The sequence below is a fragment of the Natator depressus genome, chromosome 6 (assembly GCF_965152275.1).
Source record: "Natator depressus isolate rNatDep1 chromosome 6, rNatDep2.hap1, whole genome shotgun sequence".
Lineage (NCBI taxonomy): Eukaryota > Metazoa > Chordata > Testudines > Cheloniidae > Natator > Natator depressus.
Genome location: NC_134239.1, coordinates 64,740,021 through 64,762,386, shown reverse-complemented (window position 1 = coordinate 64,762,386; position 22,366 = coordinate 64,740,021). Strand labels below are relative to the sequence as shown.

The following is a 22,366-nucleotide window of genomic DNA, read 5'->3' as shown; positions in this document are numbered from 1 at the left end:
TTAATGGCCATGTTCCACATATGCAACAGGGAGCTCAGGGAGGACTGAAAATTGCCATTTTTATCTGAAGGCAAAGGGGAATGTTCCTGCAAAGTCTGAACTAAATTAATTTGATAATCTGAGCTACAGTTCATTAGAAAACTGCCCTGGTTTGAAATTTTGACTTGCCTAATGTTTTGTCAAAATAAAATAATTAAAATATTTTAACAAAAATTCTTCTGTCAATTGATCGATGTTCGAAGGATTAATTACATGGGAAATATTAAGATACAAGAATCAAGATCACAACACATAAGAAATGCAATAATCCATGAGTGAGAGTTACAGGTTGTTCCATTATTTTAATAGATTCTGAGATTTTAAAGCCAGAAGGGACCATTTCATCACCTAGTTGGACCTCATGTATACCACAGGCCACTACATATCACCCAGTACCGAGTCCAATAACTTGTGTCCGGCTAAAACATGTCTTCCCAAAAGACACCCAACTCTTGACTTGAAGACATCAAGAGCCAGAGAATCCACCATTTCCCTTGGTAGTTTGTTCCAAGGGTTAATCACCCCATTGTTCAAAATGTGAGTCTAATTTTTGAGTTTGTCTGGCTTCAGCTTCCAGCCATTGGTTCTTGTTATGCTTTTCTCCACTTGATTAAAGAGCCCTTTCGTATTCAGTATTTTTGCCTGGTGAAAGTACCTGTACACTGTAATCAAGTCACCTCTGAAACTTCTTTTTTGCTAAGCTAAACAGAGAGAACTCCAAGTTTCTCATTGGAAGGTATTTTGTCCAGCCCTCAAATCATTTTTGTGGCTCTCTTCTGCAACCTCTCCAATTTTTCCACCATCCTTTTAAAAATGTTGTGCAGTATTTCAGTCTTGGTCTCACCAATGCTGTAAACAACAAATCATCTCCATACCCCTAATCACTACTCCCCTGTTTATACACGTAAGGATCACATTAGCCCTTTTTTGTCACAGTTAATGTTGAGTTGTTTGTTCTCTATGATCCCTAAATCCTTTTCAGGGTCAGTAATTTCCAGTGAACAGTTCCCCATTCTGTAGCTATGGCCTGCATTCCTTGTTCCTAGACATATGACCTTGCAGATGTATTAGAAAGAATTTTGTTTGAATGGGCCCAGCTTCCTAAGCAATTCAGATTGCTCTGTATAACTGTCCTATCCTCCTCATTATTTGCCACTCTGCCAATCTTTGTGTCATCCACATTTTAAATCAGCAGCGATTTACTTGCAGGTCATTGATAAGTGTCAAATAGCATCAGTCCTAGAACTGATCCTTATGGAACCCACTAGAAACGGCTCCATTCCACATTAACAGATCTCGGAAAGTAGTTGTCAGTTAGCTAGCTCTTAATCCATTTAAAATGTGCTTTATTGATGTTGAATTATGCTAATTTTTTTTAAAAGGAGAATGTTGTATGGTACTAAGTCAAACATCTTACAAAAGTCTATTACATCTACACAGTTACCTTTACCAACCAAATTTGTGAGAAATATGCATTTCTTAATTCTTTAAAAGAATCACGTGCTTGTTTATTATGTGGGCAACATAAGATTTATCATGTCCTTCAACTGGCTTTCGAAATGCAATTTGTGGTTTTTGGAAATTTTAAATATATTTGAATAGGAAGCGCTGCAGAACAAGGCCTGAAGTAAATTCAAGATTCCTTAACAACCTACTTTATAAACAGTGGATATTATTACCCTGTTTGGAAAACTGACGCCCAAGTTAAAAAATTACCCAAACTCACACACGTTGACTGGGAGGGTGGGGAATGAAATTCACAGTCCCCTGATTCCAAATTCCATGTCTTAGCTACTCTCAGTCTGTACTGGGAAGTACTGTACTGCAGGGTCAGCTCATTGGACAGATGTCAGGCAAGAAATTGGGAGAGACCCATTGAATTTTGAGGTATGTGAGTGCAACAGAAGAAAAAGGAAACAAAAAGAAGAGAAAATACTTACTGAAAGGGTTAATGCCTTGTCTTTTTCCATGGGGGAAACTGCTAGCACTACCTGCAAAATCCAAGAACATTATTTGCTTAGCACTGTGAGCAGTTTTTGATTCTTCTGAATTTGGGGGATAATTTTAGGAAAAAGCAATGATTGCTCTGCTAATGACAATGAAGGACTATTGCTGACTGCAGCTGGGTGCAGTAATGTAGGCAGGCTCTGTGCAGAACTCTCTTACACTTACACACACCTATCTCCGCCAGCGCATCTCAGTCCTGGCCTGCATCATCTCTTAGAGTTAGACTTTTAACATCTACATTTTAATCCAATTTAAGATCTTGGATTGTGATGTGGGAATCTTATGAAATCCAAAGTTTCAGTTTGGGTAAGAAGCCCCAAATCCCAGGATTAATCTTCTCTGCCTGCTCCTGAGCAGGGGTGAGAGCAGTAAGAACTGAAGGATATTTAGTGGTACGAGTTTCCTGAGACTTCTTCCTACTACTCGAAAACAGGACAGAAGAAAAACACTCAGGTTTCTCTAAAGGCCACTAAGAGGAATGGACAGTTTTATACAGTGCTCAGATAGACTGGATGAATGGGTGGCCCAAACTTATCTGAATGTCTGGTGTCTACAAAGTTAGGCCAAAATGTTCACACTTGGATACCCAGGCCCACACCGAGGGAGAAGTGGCCTGATTTTCAAAGGTGCTGAGATTGCATCTCTCAGTGGGAATTCAGTGGGAGCTGCAGGAGCACAGCATGTCTAAAAGTGAGCCCATGTCCACATAGGTGCCCACATGTAGCTTTTAGGTGCTGCTTTTGGGCACCTATATTTGATAATTTTGGTCACTCTCTGGAAATCAGAGGAAAACCAGCACGTCTACTTCCAGCCAGAATCAGCAAGTGAGCTTCCCATTTCCATGCTGGGCTGGAGACAGACACATGCACAATTCAGGGACTCTGACGTCTATGTGATTTAAACTGGAGGTGCAAAAAACTGTATGATTTGATTATTCACACACACACACACACACACACACACACACACGGATGCCAGCATTTGAAAGTCTGGTCCTGACTGTGCAGACAGAGGCACAAACAGTAGAATGAGGAAGAGAACGGAGAGAGAGTGAGAGAGAGAGAAGTCAGGGAGATAGTGGAGTTTAAATTAGAACCCACAATACAAACCTGTTGGATTATTTAAATCATTAATAAGAGGAACTGTATAAATGTGGTAAATTATTTAAAGCCCCTCAGAACACCAGTTTCGTGCCAGCCACCTGTCCTAGTAAGGTCAGAGAAGTTCTAGCTTACCTATTTCATTGACTGTGGGTCAGGGTGTACAAGAAAAAAAAGCACAGCTATGTTGTCAAAAGGTAGATTCTTCCATAGCTAACTGGGGCTCTACTCAGGGTCCTAGCAATAAAAATTCGGGATCTCTAGGAGTTTCTCCTTCTTTTAGCTTAGACACACGTACAGATCTGGGTGTCACCAACTGGCTGACACCTCCTGCAGAGGCCTGTAGGGGGTATTGCTCAGTTCTGCTTGAAACCACTGCAGTGGTTTTTCCTCTGAATATTTTGGGTGTCCTACAGAAGCAAGCACCCTTCCTATTCCTCCCGCCATCAAACACATGAATTTAAAGCATTGTCATACACCTGCTTACCCCTGGAACTCTCACGAGTGGAAATCACATGACAGAATACCTTTTCAGACCCACCCAGGCCCTGTTCATCCTATAATCTAGTAAGGCACCTTGTGCACCCCAAAGCAATGCTTCCACCATTGTACCTGAGTCTGATGAGCAAGAACAGAGAGCCAAGCCTGCTCTCCCACGGCAGTTTGACCTTCAGCAGGACTTTCAAAAATTTCTCTGTGAATCTGTGTTATTGCGACTATACTGTTTGAATATGGTTGAAAACAACCTGAAGTCTACACTTCAGTAACTCTCATAGGTTTATTTCCCCTCCTGGTCTTAAATGGGTAATTGCTTTTACAGAGACTGTTTACTCCTCCTCTTAGGCCAGGCAGGATTTGCACATGAACAAGGAGATGCTAGAGAAAGCCCTTTGCATTCAAAGTTGGTATTGCGGAGCCAGACTGCTGATTGTGACATTCATTTAAATCTGCTTATCTTTAAAACACAAGTGGGAAAACTCCAGATAAATTGATACTGAAGATCTAATATGGCGGGCAGACAACTCCACTCCTCAGACCCAAGCGATCTTTCTACCATAAGTGCGTGAGAGGCTAGCAGCCCTGAGTACGATCCCATCTGAGCCCATAGGCATGTACTTAGGGTGGCAAGCTCCTGGTGCCATGGAGGCTACACTTCTATTTTTAGTGGGCTAGCTTGATCTGAGCTACTGTGGGTATGTCTCCTCAAGCTGGGATTTACACTTTCCGGCTCGAGTGCAGACATGGTGGCCGGGAAAGGTGAAGTGGCGTGTGGAACGAGCTACTGGCTAGTTTTAAAGTTGGAAGACTACAAAGGAGAGAGGCAGAGCCAACCTACTCTTCAATCCTTCACAGATTCTTTGCTTCTTTAATTGGTTGTTTAATGCCATCTCTTTAACCACACAGAAGAGAGAAGAAATGGCAAAGGAAGATTGTGTCTCAGGTTCCCCCACTCTATAATATCCTCCGTGGCACTCTCAAATGCTCAGTATTGTGCCTCCACCCCATTCCCTCCCCCCCAAAACTCACCCACCCTACTTGTGCATTAGAATGTGACACGGAGAGGCTATTACAGTGAGGGGGATCCTGGGATAAAGAATCTTCCTTTGCCATTTCTTCTCTCTTCTGTGAGGCCAATTTTTTAAGAAGGCTCCAGAGGCCATTCCAGCAATAAAAAGCCACTAAACCTGGACTTCAGGACCAGGCAAATTGATTGAAATTACAGTAAAGAACAAGAATAATCAGACATAGATGAACACGTTTTGTTGGGGAAGGGTCAACATGGTTTTTGTAAAGGGAAATAATGCCAAACCAATCTACTAGAATTCTTTTAGGTGGTTAATAAACATGTGGGCAAGGGGGATCCAGAGGATATAGTGTACCTGGACTTTCACAAAGCCTTTGACACGGTCCCTCACCAAAGGCTCTTAAGCAAAATTAGCAGTCATGGCACAAGAGGGAAAGTCCTCTCATGGATTGGTAACTGGTTAAAAGATGGAAAACAAAGGGTAGGAATAAATGGTCAGTTTTATGAATGGAGAGAGGTAAATAGTGGTGTCCCCAAGGGGTCTGTGCTGGAACCAGTATTATTCAACATATTCAATAATGATCTGGAAAAAGAGGTAAACAGTGAGGTGGCAAAATTTGCAGAGGATACAAAACTTCTCAAGATAGGTAAGTCCCAGGCAGCCTGTGAAGAGTTACAAAGGGATCTCACAAAACTGGGTGACTGAGCAACAAAATGGCAGAGGAAATTCCATGTTAATAAATGCAAAGTTATGTAAATTGGAAAACATAATCCCAACTATACATACAAAATGATGGGGTCAAAATAAGCTGTTACCACTCAAGAAAGATCTTGGAGTCATTGTCGATAGTTCTCTGAAAACATCTGCTCAATGTGCAGCAGCAGCAGTCAAAAAGGTTATCAGAATGCTAGGAACCATTAGGTAAGGGATAGATAAATCAGAAAATATCATATTGCCTCTATATAAATCCATGGTACACCCATATCTTGAATACTGTGTTCAGATCTGGACGCCTTATCTCAAAAAACTGATATCTTGGAATTGGAAATGGTTCAGAAAAGGGCAACAAAAATGATCAGGGGTATCAAACAGCTTCCATATGAGAGATGATTAAGATGGGACTTTTCATCTTGGAAAAAGAGAGGATTAAGGGGCGTGGGGGGGGGGATATAGAGGTTAAATCATGACTGGCATGGAGAAAATAAAGAAGGAAGTGTTATTTACTCCTTCTCATGACACAAGAACTAGGGGTCACCCAATGAAATTAATAGGCAGCAGGTTTAAAACAAAAACATACGGAAGTATTTCTTCACACAACACACAGTCATCCTGCGGAACTCTTTGGAACGTTCTAAAGCTAGATAGCACTAACTCTGATTTTTCACATTAATCTTAGTGAAAGAAGGTAATAAAATTAAGGAATACAGTTACTATTATTGTATATTATTCCATGGCAAATTATTGGGGAGTAGGGAAAAACTTCCACTACACTAGGGAAGCCAGTTGCTTTAGCATTGTGGACCAATGATGTTCCAGGCTTGCATTAATTAAAGTTTGTAATGCACATAGAAGATAGCACCTTAATATTAATGTTATAACAACCAAATGCAACCACCCAGTGCTAATCTGGAGCAAATGAGTTTTGCATGTGGCATCAAAGTCAGGGCTGACTTGGAGAAGGTTATGCACAGACACACACACACAGACCCCCCCAATGGCTTGGTCCAGGAGTTGTAATTGTAGCCAAGGGGCATGTTTCCCCCTACACAGCATGTTAGATCTACAAAATTTCCTGTGGTGAACCTCACTGGCTGTGACCCTTCCTTCCCGTAAGTGCCATCACAAAACAAATCAGTTTATCAAATAATAAAACAACAAGAATGAAGTGCGTTTGCAGGGCTGGCTGCTAGATGCGCACATCTTTTTGCCTGTAAGCTGAGCAGCTCAAACATTCAATGCCATGTTGCTGATTTTCTTTTAACTCAGCACAGCTGGCTGCCTTGTTGCTCCAGTTCCGAAAGGAAAATGGCTCACCTCCTTCCTTGCTGACTCCCAAGCACCCCTTCAGCTCCTGCAGTGAGATAGACTTGTCCTTGTTGAGGTCGCAGTAGTCGGCGAAGCGTCGAGCACATTTCTTGGGCTTGGCTTTCTTCTTCACATACCGCTTAAGGGGCTTCATCTCCCGCTTGTTGATGTCATTGCTGCTATTGTTGTCCAGCTGGCTGAAGTACCAATGTACTACCCGCTCCTCCAGCGTGTGGCTGGGATCCGGCTCAGAGAACCTAGAAAACAAAATACACAGGCCCCCAAACCACCAGGATGCTCTTGTTAATGACTGTAAGTGCCTTTCGCCAGGTCACATCCCTTGCTCCGTTTATGACAACCCGTATCATATTTTGCCTCCTATGACCAGGAGAAGCAGATTCCTGGTCTGGGAGGCTGTTATTTCTAGAGTAGGCTAGGTACCTTGGGTAAATGTTCCTCTGTGATCACAGGTCTCAAAACTCCTCCCTCTTTACTTAAGTTTCATGGACTAGGGCTGGTTTGGGAGAGGCATAAATAGGAAAAGAATGGATTTGCACACCACTGAAAGGTAGCAGATGGACAGGCCTAAGACCGACATCTTTTCTGTATCCACTGAGCAGGGACAACCCAGGCAACAGCAGCAATACAAACTTCCCTACCACTTTCTCCCAAGCACTGTGCCTCAGCCTTGTCCCAGAGGGATCTTTTCTTGGGGGAGACTACAATTCAGTCTTCATGGCCCATTTAGTCCTTGGTCTCTCAGCTGAGACTGCCAGCAAAGGGAACAATTAGTGCCAAGTGTGACAGTGGTTTATATGATGTGGACCCCAACCATTAGGAACAAGATCAAGCTCTTTGAATTGATTTAATGCAAGATGCATTTATTTATTCAAAAAAAAAAAAAAATCTTTGGACAATTTTGCTATGCCTATTTATGTGATCTTGCCTCACATATTTTATTCACTGCATTTTTTAAAACTGTTTTCACATTGTTCTAAGGCACTTTTCAATACTGCAGCAGGCAAATGTCACAAATCCAGTAATAAGGAAAAATAAGGAACTGGCAAACTCATTTTGCCTCATTTCAAATTCCAACATTGCAGGTTTGATGCAACCCTAGTGGATTCCATTCTGCTTCTGTGAATAAAGGAGCAGAGCGAGGGAGAAAGAAAAACTGTGATGAAAAATCCAGGGGTCAGGACCAGTGGTGTTCAATTTCAAATCATTACTTCACTAGCAGAGAATGGTGGGGAAACTAGCCACTGTTTTTGTGGAGCCATTAAAAAAAAAAAATCAAAACAACGTCTTGTGCTCTGCATGCTGCCTATCTAACTGCAGTGAATAAACAGTCCTCAATGAGGAGGAAACAAAACATGTTCAAGGAAATGACACTATAAAAGCTGAATGGCTTCCAGAGGTGACCTCCCTTTTCTTTCCTCTGCAAGTGGAGTTAGAGACAGGGCCAAGACAGATTAAGACTAAACTAGGACAAAGACTTTAGTCTCTTTCCCAAGAGTGAAGTAGCTCAGCCAGCCCTCCCCAGAAAGTAGCTTGTAGGCAGTAATCAGATGGCTGCACTGCTACCTGGTGCTCTTCCTCTGACTTACTGCTGTAAGACGACCTCCAGAAGTGCAGCCTAGATTCCAAGCATGCCATTTTACTCCACCCCAATGGTGACAGGAGGAAGGTTGGGTAATTATAAATTCAGATTCCTGTGTGAGTCTCGGGCTCTCTGGTTGTGGGTGCAAGTATATATACCTAGATTCAATCCCATTATAGGTGAAGCTTCTGAACACATTGAAACAAGACTGGTGATAGTTTTAGAGACTAGTGGTCTCTTCTGTATAAGGGATCTATGTGAAAAGGGCAAGGATGACATCTTCTCTGTTGCACAGCTGGGGAGAAGAAAGGGCTGCCGTACTTTGGGCCCTGCAGCCTTCTCAGCATCCTTCGACAAAGCAGATACTGTTGCTTAAGTAAGTGAAAAACAACAGCCTCGTCAATCTTCACTTTAATTCAGAGCAGTAAGGAGGGGAAGATACAGCATGGTATGGAAGATCGTGATCAGAGTGTGGGGGAAGATGGTGATTAGTGGCAAGCTTCTCAAGCAGCTTTACAAGTGATAAAAATAGATTTTTGAAGGGCAGTCTCTGCCCCAAGGCCTTGGGAAGCCTGAAATAATAAACACAAATGAACCTTCAACCAGCTAGAATAAAATAAACTACAAAAACCTATTTAAAAGATTTTATTTGACAATTTCTTTTTGCATAATTCACTTCTGGGCTGTGTAGCAGACAAGCATGCAGAATTACAGCATCTGATCAGTGCCCACAGTAGAAGGCAGGCAAGGAGGCTGGCTTAGCTCTCGGAGCCAAAATACAAGCCAAACCACTGGAGCCATGGGAACACACAAAACAAAGACAGCATCGTGAAGGTAAGGGGCCATCTTGATTTTTCAGAGCCTTGAAACTCCGCATGAGGTACAGGTTGACAGGGAAGGAGAAAATGCAAATTAGACGTTGTTGTGACTTGCATTTGTGAATGTGGTCATCGGTGCTTTTTCCTTTTGGAAACTAGTTGGCTATCACCTGAGGACTGGCTGATTTCCAAGGCCTGAGGGAACCATTGGGGTTCGATGTTGTGGAAGAGAGAGGAGTTTTGGTTGCTGGGCTACAGAGCTAGGCTAGGACTCCTGACCGGGCTGAGTCCCAACCAGCCTTACCTCCTACCTGCACGAACACTTCCCCAACCCACCCACGTCTATCTGCCCTGCTGCCATTTCCCAACCTCTTTGTAAGGCTGGAACTAGCAGGACTGAGGTGGCTCATGGCAGAAATGGTACAGAACTCAGAGCAGCAGCTGAGAGGAGACAGGATGTGACTGTGAGGTTCTCTGTCTGTTGGAAGGACAAATGGTGGCACTCAGTAGGGGCAGGTGCCCAGGCAGGGAAGAAGTCTCCCTGTGTTCAAGAAATGTAGCAAGAGTGGGTAAGAAGGAGGGGCTCTTCTTGGTGGAGAAGGGGGCGGGGGGAATACAACCATCTCCAACGCCTTGGTAAAGAACACAGAGGACAGGTGCAGCCCTTGGTGTTAGTATAAACACACCAAACCACTGGGCAAGGGTAAATCAAATACAATCATTCCAGCCAATGTGGGTTCTTGTACTGAAAACTGCAGGTGGTGGGGGGGGGGGGGTAAAGCCATAAGGATTACTTTAACCTAGTGTGTGGTAGTGGGGAAGAGAATATATAGCTCATCTTGATCTTTAGCACCCTTAGTGACTAGTTATGCAGTGCTGCCGTCTCCAAGGTGGTAACCTGCCCTCGACTGCATGGACGTAGGCCAGTTTAAGAGAGAATGGAGCAGAAGAGACTTAGAGGGATCCCTTAAATATCACAATTCTATGTCCAGGGTTTCCCTGGTTTAGTATTACATTAAACAATACAATAAAAACATCTTGAGATCTATGTTTCCACACAAAGATGCTCATATTTCATCAGCGTGACATGGCTTTATGTGATCTCATATCATTACTATGCCTCCATGTTTTGAGGCTGCATTGTGATGCAACAGCTGAACTATATATGGGACTAGAATTGTCCTGCAAGCACAATGCTCACAGGCTGTGGGACTGGCAAGTTTCAGAGGACATGCATTCTGACTAGGACCCTCGTCCTGCCACTAAGAAGAGAGAGCTCAAATCAGCACTTGGAAGCAAAGGCCTTTCCTGAGCTGCATCTCTCCTGATCCAATCCATCAAGAACTAGAGAAGACTGAGCGAGAGCAGTGTCAGCTGCTCAGTATGTTACTACATCATCATCTCCTGCTAATACTAGCCATATAAAAGGTCCACCGAATATTCCAACTCTCTTGGAAAGGTGCAGTAACTCCTTGGGTAAGACCAGGGGAAAACAAACCATACCAAAACAAGTCATGCGCACAGTACGGGAGGTCCCCTCAGCCTTTTCTCATTGACCACATCAAAACCATGCTTGCCTTTCTCCTGACTGTGCTCTTTAATACTGCGTGGTGAAGCAACCCATACAGGAAGGATGATTAATAATTCAGAGAAACACAAAAACTGCATCATTCCCTTCCCCATCATATGCAGTGAAGGCTTTCAACAAAAGCAGGTCTTCAAAAGAGGGGTGTGTGTTTATTTCATCATTTTGGAGGAAGAGAATTAGCACATCTCAGAGAGATTGCCTCACTTTTGCATCTACTCTGCTAATAAATATTTATATACCAATAGAGGAGGGAGCCTGATCTATAGGTCAAAAGTGCAGGAGTTGGAAGCAGGGTTTCTGGGTTCCAATCCCAGCTCCCCCACTGACTCACTGTATTGCCTTGGGCATATCATTTCCCCTAACTACATCTTGATTTCTCCACCTATAAAATGGGGTAGCATCCACCTCATAGGGGAGAAAAAGAGAGTATCCATTTGTTAACTTGCAAGTGCTTTGAGATTCCTCGATGAAAGGTGCTACCTAAGAGCACAGTATTGTTACGATTCCTTTGTATGTCTGTAGCACACTTTGATACTATTTGGTTAAACTGGCATACAGACAAAAAAGCAAAGAGGTTACATAAGTATGTGTGTGTTTTTAAGTGATTGTACTGAACTCTGAAGCAGAGCAGGTGGGAATAATCTGAAAAGATTCCAAAAGGACAGATTTCCTGAACTGATGTCTGTGCACTGTCTAAAACATCTTTAAGCCCACAGGGCCACATAGTCTGTCCTGCTAGCAAGATGCAAAGAGTTAATGTGGCAGCAGAGAGACAGAGGATAATGTGGAGGAGAACAGCAGTGTCAGACATCACTGATACTCAGGTCCACAGTCTGCATTTGATAAATCTCATTATCTTCCATAGGATTACAGTGGGTGTAGATCAGAGCACAGTAATCAGAAAGAGGATGTAGCTAGTAAATTGAAATTTGTACACACAGTAACGGATCCATTGCTTCCCACTCACTCACATCATCCTCATCATCTCCAAAGGCAGGCAAGCCAGATACACAATAGGTATGACTAACATAATGTCTATGTCTAATACAAAAAGACTGTAGTTAGACAGAGACCTGCTGTAACCGTGCGTTAGTATAAGTCCTGATCAAGAACACCACCCCTTTCCTGTCACCATGAGAAACTGTGCACAAAGAAAAACTAAAAGGTGTGTACACTTTGGGACACATGGCATGTACCCCATGGAAACCCATTAAGAAACCTCCCCCTTTTTGATTCAACCTCTGTTTGGCAATGAGAGTAGCTCCAGGATGGAGGGATGTGACTTGTGCAATACCACGAAGGCCATGGCTGCATACACAGGCTACCAACTATAAATCAGAGGAAGTTATTCTCATCCCGTGCAAGCTGGAAGGAAGAAGTGGGAAGGAATGCAAGGTTGCTGGTAGAGTTAGGGCGAGGAGGAGACATAGTTAATTCAGCTTCCATGTCTTAGGATAAGGATGCGCACAGTCATCAACAGAGTTTTAAGAACTAACCCTGACATTTTCTTGGTGGGGTTGCTGAAGAAAGGATGGACATGGGTGAAACTAAAGAATTAATAGGATAGCCTCCGCCAGCCTGTCAATGCCTGTGAGAGCTGATGTCTAGATAGATGCCCAAAAGGAGGAATAGAGGGATAGGAAGTGAAGGAGTTTAATAACCTGAGATTAAATTCATAATTGTTCTCACTTCTATTTCTTTGTTTCCTTTTATTTTTCTCTTTGTCCCAAAGTTAAATCACTAACTGTGGTACATAGCTTGCATGGGGGCAGGTTACTCTCATTAAATTGTGACAGGGTTGCATATTTGTTTGCTCAGCCTCCTTTTCCAAAAGCTGTGTTCAGACTAAACAAAAAGCTACCCCACACAGTCCAGACTCATTATGGAGAGACACACCACCCTTTCATGGTTAAAACTGAAGTTCTCTTCCTTCTGTAAACCCAGTTTTTACCCCTACCTCCACCTAATCTAAACCCAAAGCAATCCACCTGAAATTATACAGGTGACATATCATTCTTAATAACATTTTCTCAGGAAAATATGGGATAAATCTTTGGGAGGGGGGTGTAAAAATGGCCACCATTCACTTTTCAAAGATCCACCCCCTTATGGTTTTTTATCCTCTATCTTTCTTTAGGCTGGAATTTCCAAATAAGCCTAAAGGGAGTTTGGCACACAACTCTGACTGAAATTCAATAGGAGATGGACATCTCTCGCGCTCCTTTGAAAACCCCTAGCTTTTGTTCAAATAACTTCAGAATGTTTGGCTTAACTTCAGAATGCACTGGAGATGTTCACACCAAAGATAGCTTTTTCTTTGCTTGCTCCAAATTCCTGGAACACAAACGGGGATCCTCAGGGGTGATTTTGGAAAGGAATCTTCAGAACTCTTACATAGAGTATAACTGGTAACTTAAAACAAAGGGACACACTTGCTGTGCTGTGATGTGCCATGCATAGGGGAGCTCCTGAAAACTGCATCCTAAACTAAAATTTCCCAGGATGTTACACGACCAGCAAAATTGCTAACAAGTGACAGCACACACATTTTGACTTTTAACATTTATTTTTGGAAGTTAGTTCTCTACCACAGTCAGAAACTGAAACCAGGTCTTTAGGATAGGGAAATCCCGGTAAGGATCACCTTGGTCTATTTTGGAATCTGAATTCCTGCACCATATGGATGGGCCTGGCTCTTGCAAAATTAATCATAGATTAGAATGTACCCAAAATCAGCCAAGTGTAACAATTTAAATAAAAAAACTGAAGCTTCCATTTGTGTTTAGATTTTCTTACTTTGGCTGTGGATATTTTTTCAATAAGGGCACCAAACTCAGGATAATAAGCCAAGTCTCTGCTAAATATATGTTTAATTACTTTTTGGAACTGTATACTAACAGATATGCCCAGATCTATTTCATGAACGTAAAGTTAGAAATGCATTTTACCAGAGATTTTCTATTTTTAAAAGGCTGAATAAAATCTATTTAGCTATTTGCCAGTTATGTGAACTGGGGTTAGGGGGAGGAAGACGTAAGGTCTGATCTTATTTGCATTATTGTAAAGTAGAAGGAGTAACTCCATTAGAATCAATAGCTTTGCATTTGTGTAAGTAAGAGTTATGCAGATGGCAAATTTGGTTTTTTGCATGTCCAGTAAGGAAAAAAAAAAAAAAAAAAAAAAAAAAGGTCTTACCAGGTTTTTACTGACATTGCCTGAAGCACTACAGAGTTGCGCAATCCCACAGTTCTGCAGCTAGATTTTTTGGGTGTAAATATAGAAGGGTGCAGTTTAGCACAACTCTACTTACGTTTTAAATGCAATTCTCTTTTTCTCCCCATCTTTGTCTTTCCCCATCTCAAAAAAAAAAAAAAATACAAAAGAAGGAAATTAAATGTGAAGCCACATGAATGGTTTTGTGGTAGTAAAGATAAAAATTTGAATGTGAAAAGATTGAGAAGTTCTTGCTTCTTCTCATACTCAGATTCATAGGTTTAAACCAGGCAGAAGGATCCATTAGACAATCTAGTTTTACCTTCTGTATATCACGGGCCATTAAATTTCATCCAGTTAACCCTTTAATGAACCCAATAATTTGTGTTCGACTGAAGTACATCTTTCAGAAGGGCATCCAGTTTTGATTTAAAGACTTCAAGAGATGGAGAACCTACCATTTCCCTTGGTTGGTTGTTCCAATGGTCAATCACCCTCACTGTTAAACTGTGCCTTATTTCTACTTTGAATTTATCTGACTTCAGCTTCCAGACATTGGTGGTTCTTATGCCTTTCTCTACTAGATTAAGGAGCCCTTTCGTTCCCAGCCTGTTCTCCCCAAGAAGGTACTTAAGGCACCTCTTGATCTTCTTTTAAACAAGCTAAGTGGACTGAACTCCCTAAGTCTCTCAATGGAAGGCATTTTTTTCCAATCCATAAATCATTTTTGTGGCTTTTTTCTGCAACTTCTCTGGTTTTTCCACAACTTTTTTAAATATGTGGACACCAGAATTGTTTACAGTATCTGTCTCACCAACGTCATACACAGAGGTAGTGTTTCCTTTCTACTCCTACTCGCTACTTTCCTGTTTATACCTCCAAAGATAACATTGGCCCTTTTTGCCACACCATTGCACTGGTAGCTCCTGTTCAGTTGCTTGCCCTTTATGCCACCTAAATCCTTTTCAGGGTCACTGCTTTCTAGGATACAGATTCCCATTCTGTAGGCCTGGCCTGCATTATATGTTCCTGGATGTAGGAATTCACATTTGGCTGTATTAAAATGCAAGGGTCCAGTTTACCAAATGATACAAATTACTCTCTATTAGAGTTATCAGGAAATTTTCAATGGAAGTTTTTCCTTGGAAAATGCCAATTCCCTGAAACCAAAACTTTTTGAGGGAACATACCAGTTTTCATGTAGCTACCATTGGGAAAAGTTTCTCAGGTCTAGGATGGAGAGCGGACCCCACCTTCCGAATAGCCAACAGCCCAGTAGTCAGGGTACTCACCTGGGATGTGGGAGACCAAGATTCACATCCTTGGTCTGAATCAGGCAGAGTTGGGACTTGAACCTGGGTCTCCCGAATCCCATGGAAGTGCCCTAACCATTGGGCTATTGGATATTCCAAAATGTGTCTTTTGGCTATCTGTCTCTTTTTACATCAAAAAACTTAAAAATGTCTTGGTTTGGTCCTGATACCGAACAGGAACATTTCTGAAATCTCAAACATTTCAGCGGGATGAGAAATCTATTTCCTGCCCAGCTCTACTCAATATGACTGCCCTGTCCTCATGATCATGCATCATTCTGCCAATCTTTGTGTCATCCAGAAATGTTATCAGCAATGATTTTACATTTGCTTCAGACCACTGGCTATTTTTGCTCAAACTTAAAAAAATAAAATAAAATAAAAAAGTGGGGTGGCAGTGACAGCCTATTTGGGCAGACAGCAAGCACTGGAAATTTCAGCCTGAAAGATGAAAGTGTAGTAAAGTTATGAGAAAGCAGAAAAGGGTGTTAGAATGGAAACTGTTGTGCAAGCTTAGTTGGAGTGAGCCTGGCTGCTATAGTTGTAATATGGGTGGTGATGGCCACACAGTAAATGTAATTTGTCTCACAACTTTGATCACCTCAGCTGACATTAAAAAAGTAAACAAACAAAGCCACCGTATTTTTCTTCTCATATATGCCCTGCCTGTTCAGAGAACTGTAAAATTAACATTTATTATGGACACAGTGGCAAGGTTTTGGTCCAGTATCTCATAAACCAAAGATGTCACAAAATCTCAGGGCTAATAATGAGGGTTTTAGCTTTTTCGAGAGTTAGGAATACCTCTTTCTACGAGGATAAACATTTTGTTTCTAGTACTGGTAAGAAGTTGGACCTTATAGATAAAACATGAGAGAGAATAAAAGAACAATTTGAGGTCATTTTTAGAAATTTTTGAAGTGTATTAGAATCCCACCCCCCGGGAGGACTGTACAGTGGGACTTGCAGCACTAGGCAGCTGCCTGACTCTGCAGACTCAGAGATCCAAAATAAAAACTGTACCAATACATTATTTATTTCAAAGTCTCTGATTCCTAAGATGCGTTCTGTGCAAGATATATGGCACCAGAATGGTGTGGTACGATGGAAAAGTTGGACACACGCCCTTTGGAGATGGCCTGGTGCATGTGGAAGTTTACGCCAGAGGAGTTTCTTGCATTTAATTATGGCTGCAGGTATGCAAAATATTTGGGTGGTGGAGCAATTTGCCTCACTTGGAGTGGACTGTTGAAAGGTTTCTTTTCCCCTTGCGCACTGGCTGTTGATACTGTAGCTTGAAATAAATCAGCATGAAGATTGTGAAGAGCAAGATAGTGAAGGATGCTGCCAGAAAGGGCCCCATTAAAAGGTTAGATATACACAACGCTTTGAAGACTTAGGAAATAAGCATGCAAGGTTTTTAGAAAGGTAGCTGGACATCTCTCCTCCCTACAATACTGCTTTGTGGTCAGCTTTATTTGCAAGAGTGCTGACAGAAATCCAAAAGGGATGCTAAATAAATATGAAATATTCTCGAGGGCTTGCCTTTACCACATCCACTGTTTTTGTACCATGCAAATTTCACAAAATTGGCATTTGGAGTGCTTATATCTAGGAAGGGAACAATGCGTCTCCCCTCTAGCGTATTTAACTTCTACTACCGTACAAACGTTTTTCATTCTGTTTGTATGTATTCTGATATGCCAGGCATATTGTTACCTGATGGACTGTACAGTATGCAGTTCATATGCCCTCAGCCACCACGGTGATTCGGCGGACTTTAACTAAATATTGATGCACAACTACCAATGCTGAGAATAACTGGGCATAAAGGTGAAACCCTCAAAGATAAATATTTATGTCAGGCAATTAGAGACCATTCTGCTCCCTTCAGTATCTTCAAAGATGAAAGTCTGGTACATTTGCACATTGATCCTCCAACATCAAACACATGCATGGCTCTCACTTTCTCTGGAGCAATAGGGTATGCCAGCGTGACTGCTCTAAATAAAATATACACATACGTGCATGTCGGTCATGCACACCTCTAAATACTTCAACATGCACACCTTTCTGCTGGCATTAAACACTTCAGTGTTATCCAGCAGATCATACATAAACCAGAATAATCATCCTTTGCCTTTATATACACCAAGACCTCACCAAAACACCAACATATTAATCCTCACATTCCTGTGAGGTAGGACAGTATTGTTATCCCACTTTACAGATGGCCATCCACAGGCAGGCATGGAGAAGTTTAAAGGCTGCCTGATGTTACATGCGCCATCTGTGGAAGAGCTGGAAACAGAACCCAGTGATGCCAACCGCAGAAGTTCAAAAATCATAAGCCAGCCCTCAACATATCATGAGATTTATTTTAAAAAGATTGCACTGGGGGGGTTGGCCTGTCTTTTGAGGTTTGAACTCCCCCTGTCCACCCCTAGTGTATACGTGGCAGTTTAAACAGCTCTCCCAAATGTACACAGTGAGGCGATGTTGACGTCAGCTGCAGGAGCTCTCACTGGCTGCCTGGCTTTTCCCCAAAGCCCACCATTCCAGTTAATTCATTGTGTGTCCCACCCAGCCCCACATCTGCCCATCTCTCAGCCCAGCAATTCACTAGGCACCTCCCCACACCAGTTCTGCCTATGCCCCCAGCACCACCTCTGCTCCTCTTGCAGCTCCAGGGATTCTTCAACCCTCTCTCCCAGGTCTGGGGGGGCTACAGCAGGGTCCCTTCTCCCCCTTTCCAGAGAGGGAAAGAAGCTAAGAGCAGAATGGCCCATTGTTCCGGGGGGGGGGGGGGGGGGAGGAGGGAGCAGAGCTGCTGGGGTGTTTCTGCTCCCTCCTCTCCTTCCCCCTCCTGTGAGAATGGTGTCGGCTGCTCCTTCTCACCCCTTCCCCACCCAAGAATTCCTCTGGTCTCCAAAGGGAAGGGGGAGAACTCTGCTTACCTCCCGCAGCAGCCTGATTGGTTGCTCTTCCCCAGGAAGTGGAGAAGGCAGCCAATCAGAGGGGTTTTCCCCATAGGTGCTGGAACTAGGGGTGCTGGTCGGGCTGCCACACCCCCTAGCTTAAAGTTGTTTCCAGTATATACAAGGTTGACAGTTTGGCTCAATGGATCTCAGCACCCGCACTATAAAAATTGTTCCAGTGCCTCTGGGCCTGGCTGACATTTGCAAGAGGGTTGGAGCTTCTCACAACATGGCCAGAGGGCCTCTAGCCCCAGCTGAAATTGCAAGAGTTGGCAACACAAGAATTCTGATTCTCAGTCCCGTTATAGCCACTAGTCCACAGAGCCTCCATAAACAGATCAGAATTTTATTAGGCCTCTCTTTATGCCCCAGAAGATGAAAGACAAAGTGACTTCCTCCTACTGAGCTCTCATTACACACTGTAAATGGGATGTTCTGACCTTGATGGTAGAACAGCTTCACAGGGGCAGGTAGTCAGAGTTACAGTGACAGAACAGAGTTTGGAGCTGTGGCATTAGTTTTCCTTGTATCCAGTAGAATTAGAATGATCTCTAGTTCAGAGCAAGAAACCCCTACCCCACTTAACTCGCATCCAGAGCTCTGTAGCTGTCTCATTCATGTTTGAAATCTTTCCAGACTCACCTTCCACCTCCAGCAGGTGCGGCTGAGTTAATGGCTTGTACCATGTCCGTAGTCAGAGCGTCCAGTAAGCTGGTAATAAATTCTACTTTCTTCCCTTCTGGGCAGCCTGCAAAACGTGAAGTGGAAGAGTATCTTGAGAACACAGAAAGTCAATCTCCTACCCTGATTCAACGCTCTTCAATGGGGAGATAGCATGGTCTCTGTAACTGTAAGGTTGAATATGACACCATTAATAAGTCTCTAACCAAAGGTAGAAGAATCTTTGAGCAGCTTTTAGCCTCTCACATGTACTCAGCTAATTCCAGCCACCTCCAGATCTGCCTGTGTTTTGCATGAATACTACTTTTGTTCACTTTTTTCCTGGTTGGTGCCCCCAGTTGTCTGTCTCTCTCACTTCACTAGGTGACTCCTCTGGGGTCTAGTAATGGCCTCAGATCACCAGCTTCCCCTGTTGACCAGAATCAGTGTTCACTCTTGATTCCTGGCATGCTCACGGTAACCCCTGCCAGGAAGATAGCCTCCCACCAACACAGAGCACCATTGTCAACATTTTCTGCGTTCCCATACGCGCACACACACGACCCATGACAGTGATCTAGAAACTTACCACAATCACTTTGACAGCTGAAAGTGACTTGCAAATTATTATAACTAAATTCCTCCTTTGCAGTAATGCAGGCTCCATTTTCTGCCATACCCAACCTAAGAAAAACAGTCACGAGCATCTCCCCATATCATGTATATTACACACACTCACCCGCCCCTTAGCGCTCATTTGGCAGGCAGTCCAGAAAATGTCAGCAACGTAAAGGGTAAGCTGCTATGGCAGCAGCAGTAGACCACTCACTTAAAAGAGCTTTTTGTTGCAGAAATGAGAAGGTTGAAAGCTGTTTGCTAGAAGTCATCTCCCAGGGGTCTCAGCATCTCACCCTCTGCTGGGACTACCAGAGTTGCTTGAAGATAGCAAATGACAAACTCTCCTTCCCTCCTTCTTCTGATTTTTGTGGAAGCAGCCATGACACAATTTGTATAGCATAGTATGTGCGTGTGTACACATGTGTGTGGGTAACTTTCTCTCCCCTTGGTATCTGCAGGATTTTTTATGAAGGGGCAATTAACGTAGTGGCTGCAGTAATGCAGGTTTCAAAGGATGGAATGACCCTTTGGACAACCGCACTGAGTCCTCCAATAAAGGGATCTCTCTCAGACAATTAAGAGTAATTGGGAAGATCTCACTGATGTTTGGCTTGGGAGTATTACTCAGCTTGGGGAGCACATAGGAATGGGGAAGTACAGAACATCCTATAGCTCTCCTCTCCTTCCCTCACTCCTTTGATGTGACTGTGTGGATCACTAATGGCTCATCATACCTAAGCCCAGTTAATACATTGACAACGTGATAGAAATCTCCAGCCTGAATCAAATGGGATGGCATGATGAGACTGCCTACAATGGCACGTAGCCAATCTCTGACTGTTCGTAGGAAAATATCCCCAGTGGCCTGTGATGGGACATTAGATAGGGAGGGCTCTGAGTTACTATAGAGAATTTTTTTCCGAGGTGTCTGGAGCACGGGTCATTTGCAGGTTTAAATTAGTGTAAATGGTGGGTTCTCTGTAACTTGAAGTCTTTAAATCAGGATGTGAGGACTTCAGTAACTCAGCCAGAGGTTATGGGTCTATTACAGGCGTGGGTGGGTGAGGTTCTGTGGCCTGCAATGTGCAGGTGGTCAGACTAGATGGTCATGATGGTCCCTTCTGACCATAAAGTCTATGAGTCTATAAATGGAGTCACAAATGAACAAGAACCACAGCAGTTCTCAGACAGTTTGCAGCTGGGGTCAGCAACTCTCTGTGGGGGGGGTTCCTGAACAACACCGACAGTAACCATCGTGCAAATCAATACACCCAAGCATCCAATACATCTGGGGAGGAAGAAAGGGGAAGCTGCAGGGGATACACATTAGTAGAATCTGCCATTGAGACCACACCTCATCTCTGCCACAGTATGCAGTCCCCTCCCTATTACAGTAGTTTCTGCCACCTGTCCTGCTGCACTGCCTTCTAAAGCAGTGTCCCAAAGGACAGGGAGCAGTAGCTGCAGTTGCTGGGGCTGGGGCAAAGGAAGAAGAGATGCTCTTTTCTGGAAGCTCTAGACCCCCTTTTCCCCCAAGGAGCAGAGAGAAGGTCCCAGGAAAAGAGCCCAGGAGCAAAAAGGATGGAGAGGAAGAAGTGAAGCAGGCCCCGAGCTACTGGGCTCTTTATAGGCTGGAAGGCTCCATTCCTTCCCCAGTGGGAAAATGTATCAACCCAGCCTGTTTCCTCCAACCTCTCTCCCTCCCTTTTGGGAAGATAAGGTTGGTCTCTGAGCAACTGGGCACCTTCTTTCTGTTCCTTAGAAGGGTGCGAGAGGAGCAGGAGGCAGAGTAACAGCAGCTGGGAGGACAGCTCTGGGGGGAGAGCACACAGCAAGATGCCCGGGAGAGAGTGACTGGATAGCAGCCAACAGCCTATGCGGGGGGACAAACAGCCCAAATTAATTGTACCTGGGAGTTTGGGGGGTGGGAGGCACTACAAGTGGCCACCTACATTAGCTGAGGGTGTGGCCTAGGCAGGGGCCATCCGTCCCTCTCCAAACCCCCTTTCCTTGATGCTCCATGAAAAGCCCAGGCAGGGACTCTCCCCTCAAGCCCCACTGAGTATCCGGGGCAGAGATTCTCTACCTCACCCCTTCATTAATAGATGGGGAACATTCATTCGCTTCCCTCATTGAGGAAACATCCTTGAAAATAGGTTCTATGTTTCAGAACCATTATAACTGGTTACTTATGGGGCAGTGATTCTTCTCTAAGCCCATGACATCTTGAGATGCCACTTCCATACAGTGTGTCCCTTGGAACATACCGGTGAGGAGGACCTCTTTCTGTAATGCAGAGGTTGCGATAAGGTCCTCTTCCTGATTGCCCAGGATATACTGGGTGATGGGAGACTGAACCCTCTCGGTTTCCCCCATAACACACTGGCAAGTAGGGCACACACTGCCCATTCCCCCAGGGAATGCTGGGCAAAGAAGTAGGGCTTTCTGTTAGTTTCCCCAGGGCATGCTCTTTTAGGCTATATCTACACTAGCACTTTTGTTGGCCAGGGTGTGAAAAAAATACCTCCCTGACTGACATAAGTTTCACCAACAAAAGCACCAGTGTGGACAGCACCGTGTCGGCAGCAGATGCTCTCCCACTGACATAGCTACCGCCACTTGTTGGGGGTGGTTTAATTTATGCAGACGGACGAGGTCTTTCCAGTCAGCATAGAGCAGTTACACGGGAGACCTTAGAGAGGTGCAGCTTACAGAGGTGTAGCGGTAGGGCTGTGCCACTGTACAGTCTGTAGTGTAGACATGGTCTTACTCCAGCATAATACCCAATTTGTGTGCACGTATTTAGGCATTACACTTCTGATAAACTGATTTTAAAAAGCGACTATGCCTCCCTTACATTTGTCCTGCCTTTGCTTTTCTT

General features: G+C 43.6%; 1 protein-coding gene and 1 long non-coding RNA gene across 4 annotated transcripts in view; one reads left to right on the top strand and one right to left on the bottom strand.

The window, feature by feature from the left end:
- SMOC1 (SPARC related modular calcium binding 1) overlaps positions 1-22,366 on the bottom strand; it is a 181,078-nt gene that overhangs the window by 5,278 nt on the left and 153,434 nt on the right. For all 3 annotated transcript variants that reach the window (XM_074955558.1, XM_074955557.1, XM_074955559.1), the window contains exons 10-12: positions 18,850-18,955; positions 6,707-6,954; positions 1,980-2,030 (exon numbers count right to left, since the gene is read on the bottom strand). In XM_074955558.1, coding sequence (XP_074811659.1) covers positions 1,980-2,030; positions 6,707-6,954; positions 18,850-18,955 — 405 coding nt within the window. The remainder of the gene's footprint in view (positions 1-1,979; positions 2,031-6,706; positions 6,955-18,849; positions 18,956-22,366) is intronic.
- The window catches only part of LOC141989167 (uncharacterized), a 37,070-nt gene continuing 23,162 nt past the window's right edge, over positions 8,459-22,366 (top strand). Inside the window, exons 1-2 of the long non-coding RNA XR_012639926.1 lie at positions 8,459-8,673; positions 8,989-9,131. This is a non-coding gene — a long non-coding RNA (uncharacterized LOC141989167). The remainder of the gene's footprint in view (positions 8,674-8,988; positions 9,132-22,366) is intronic.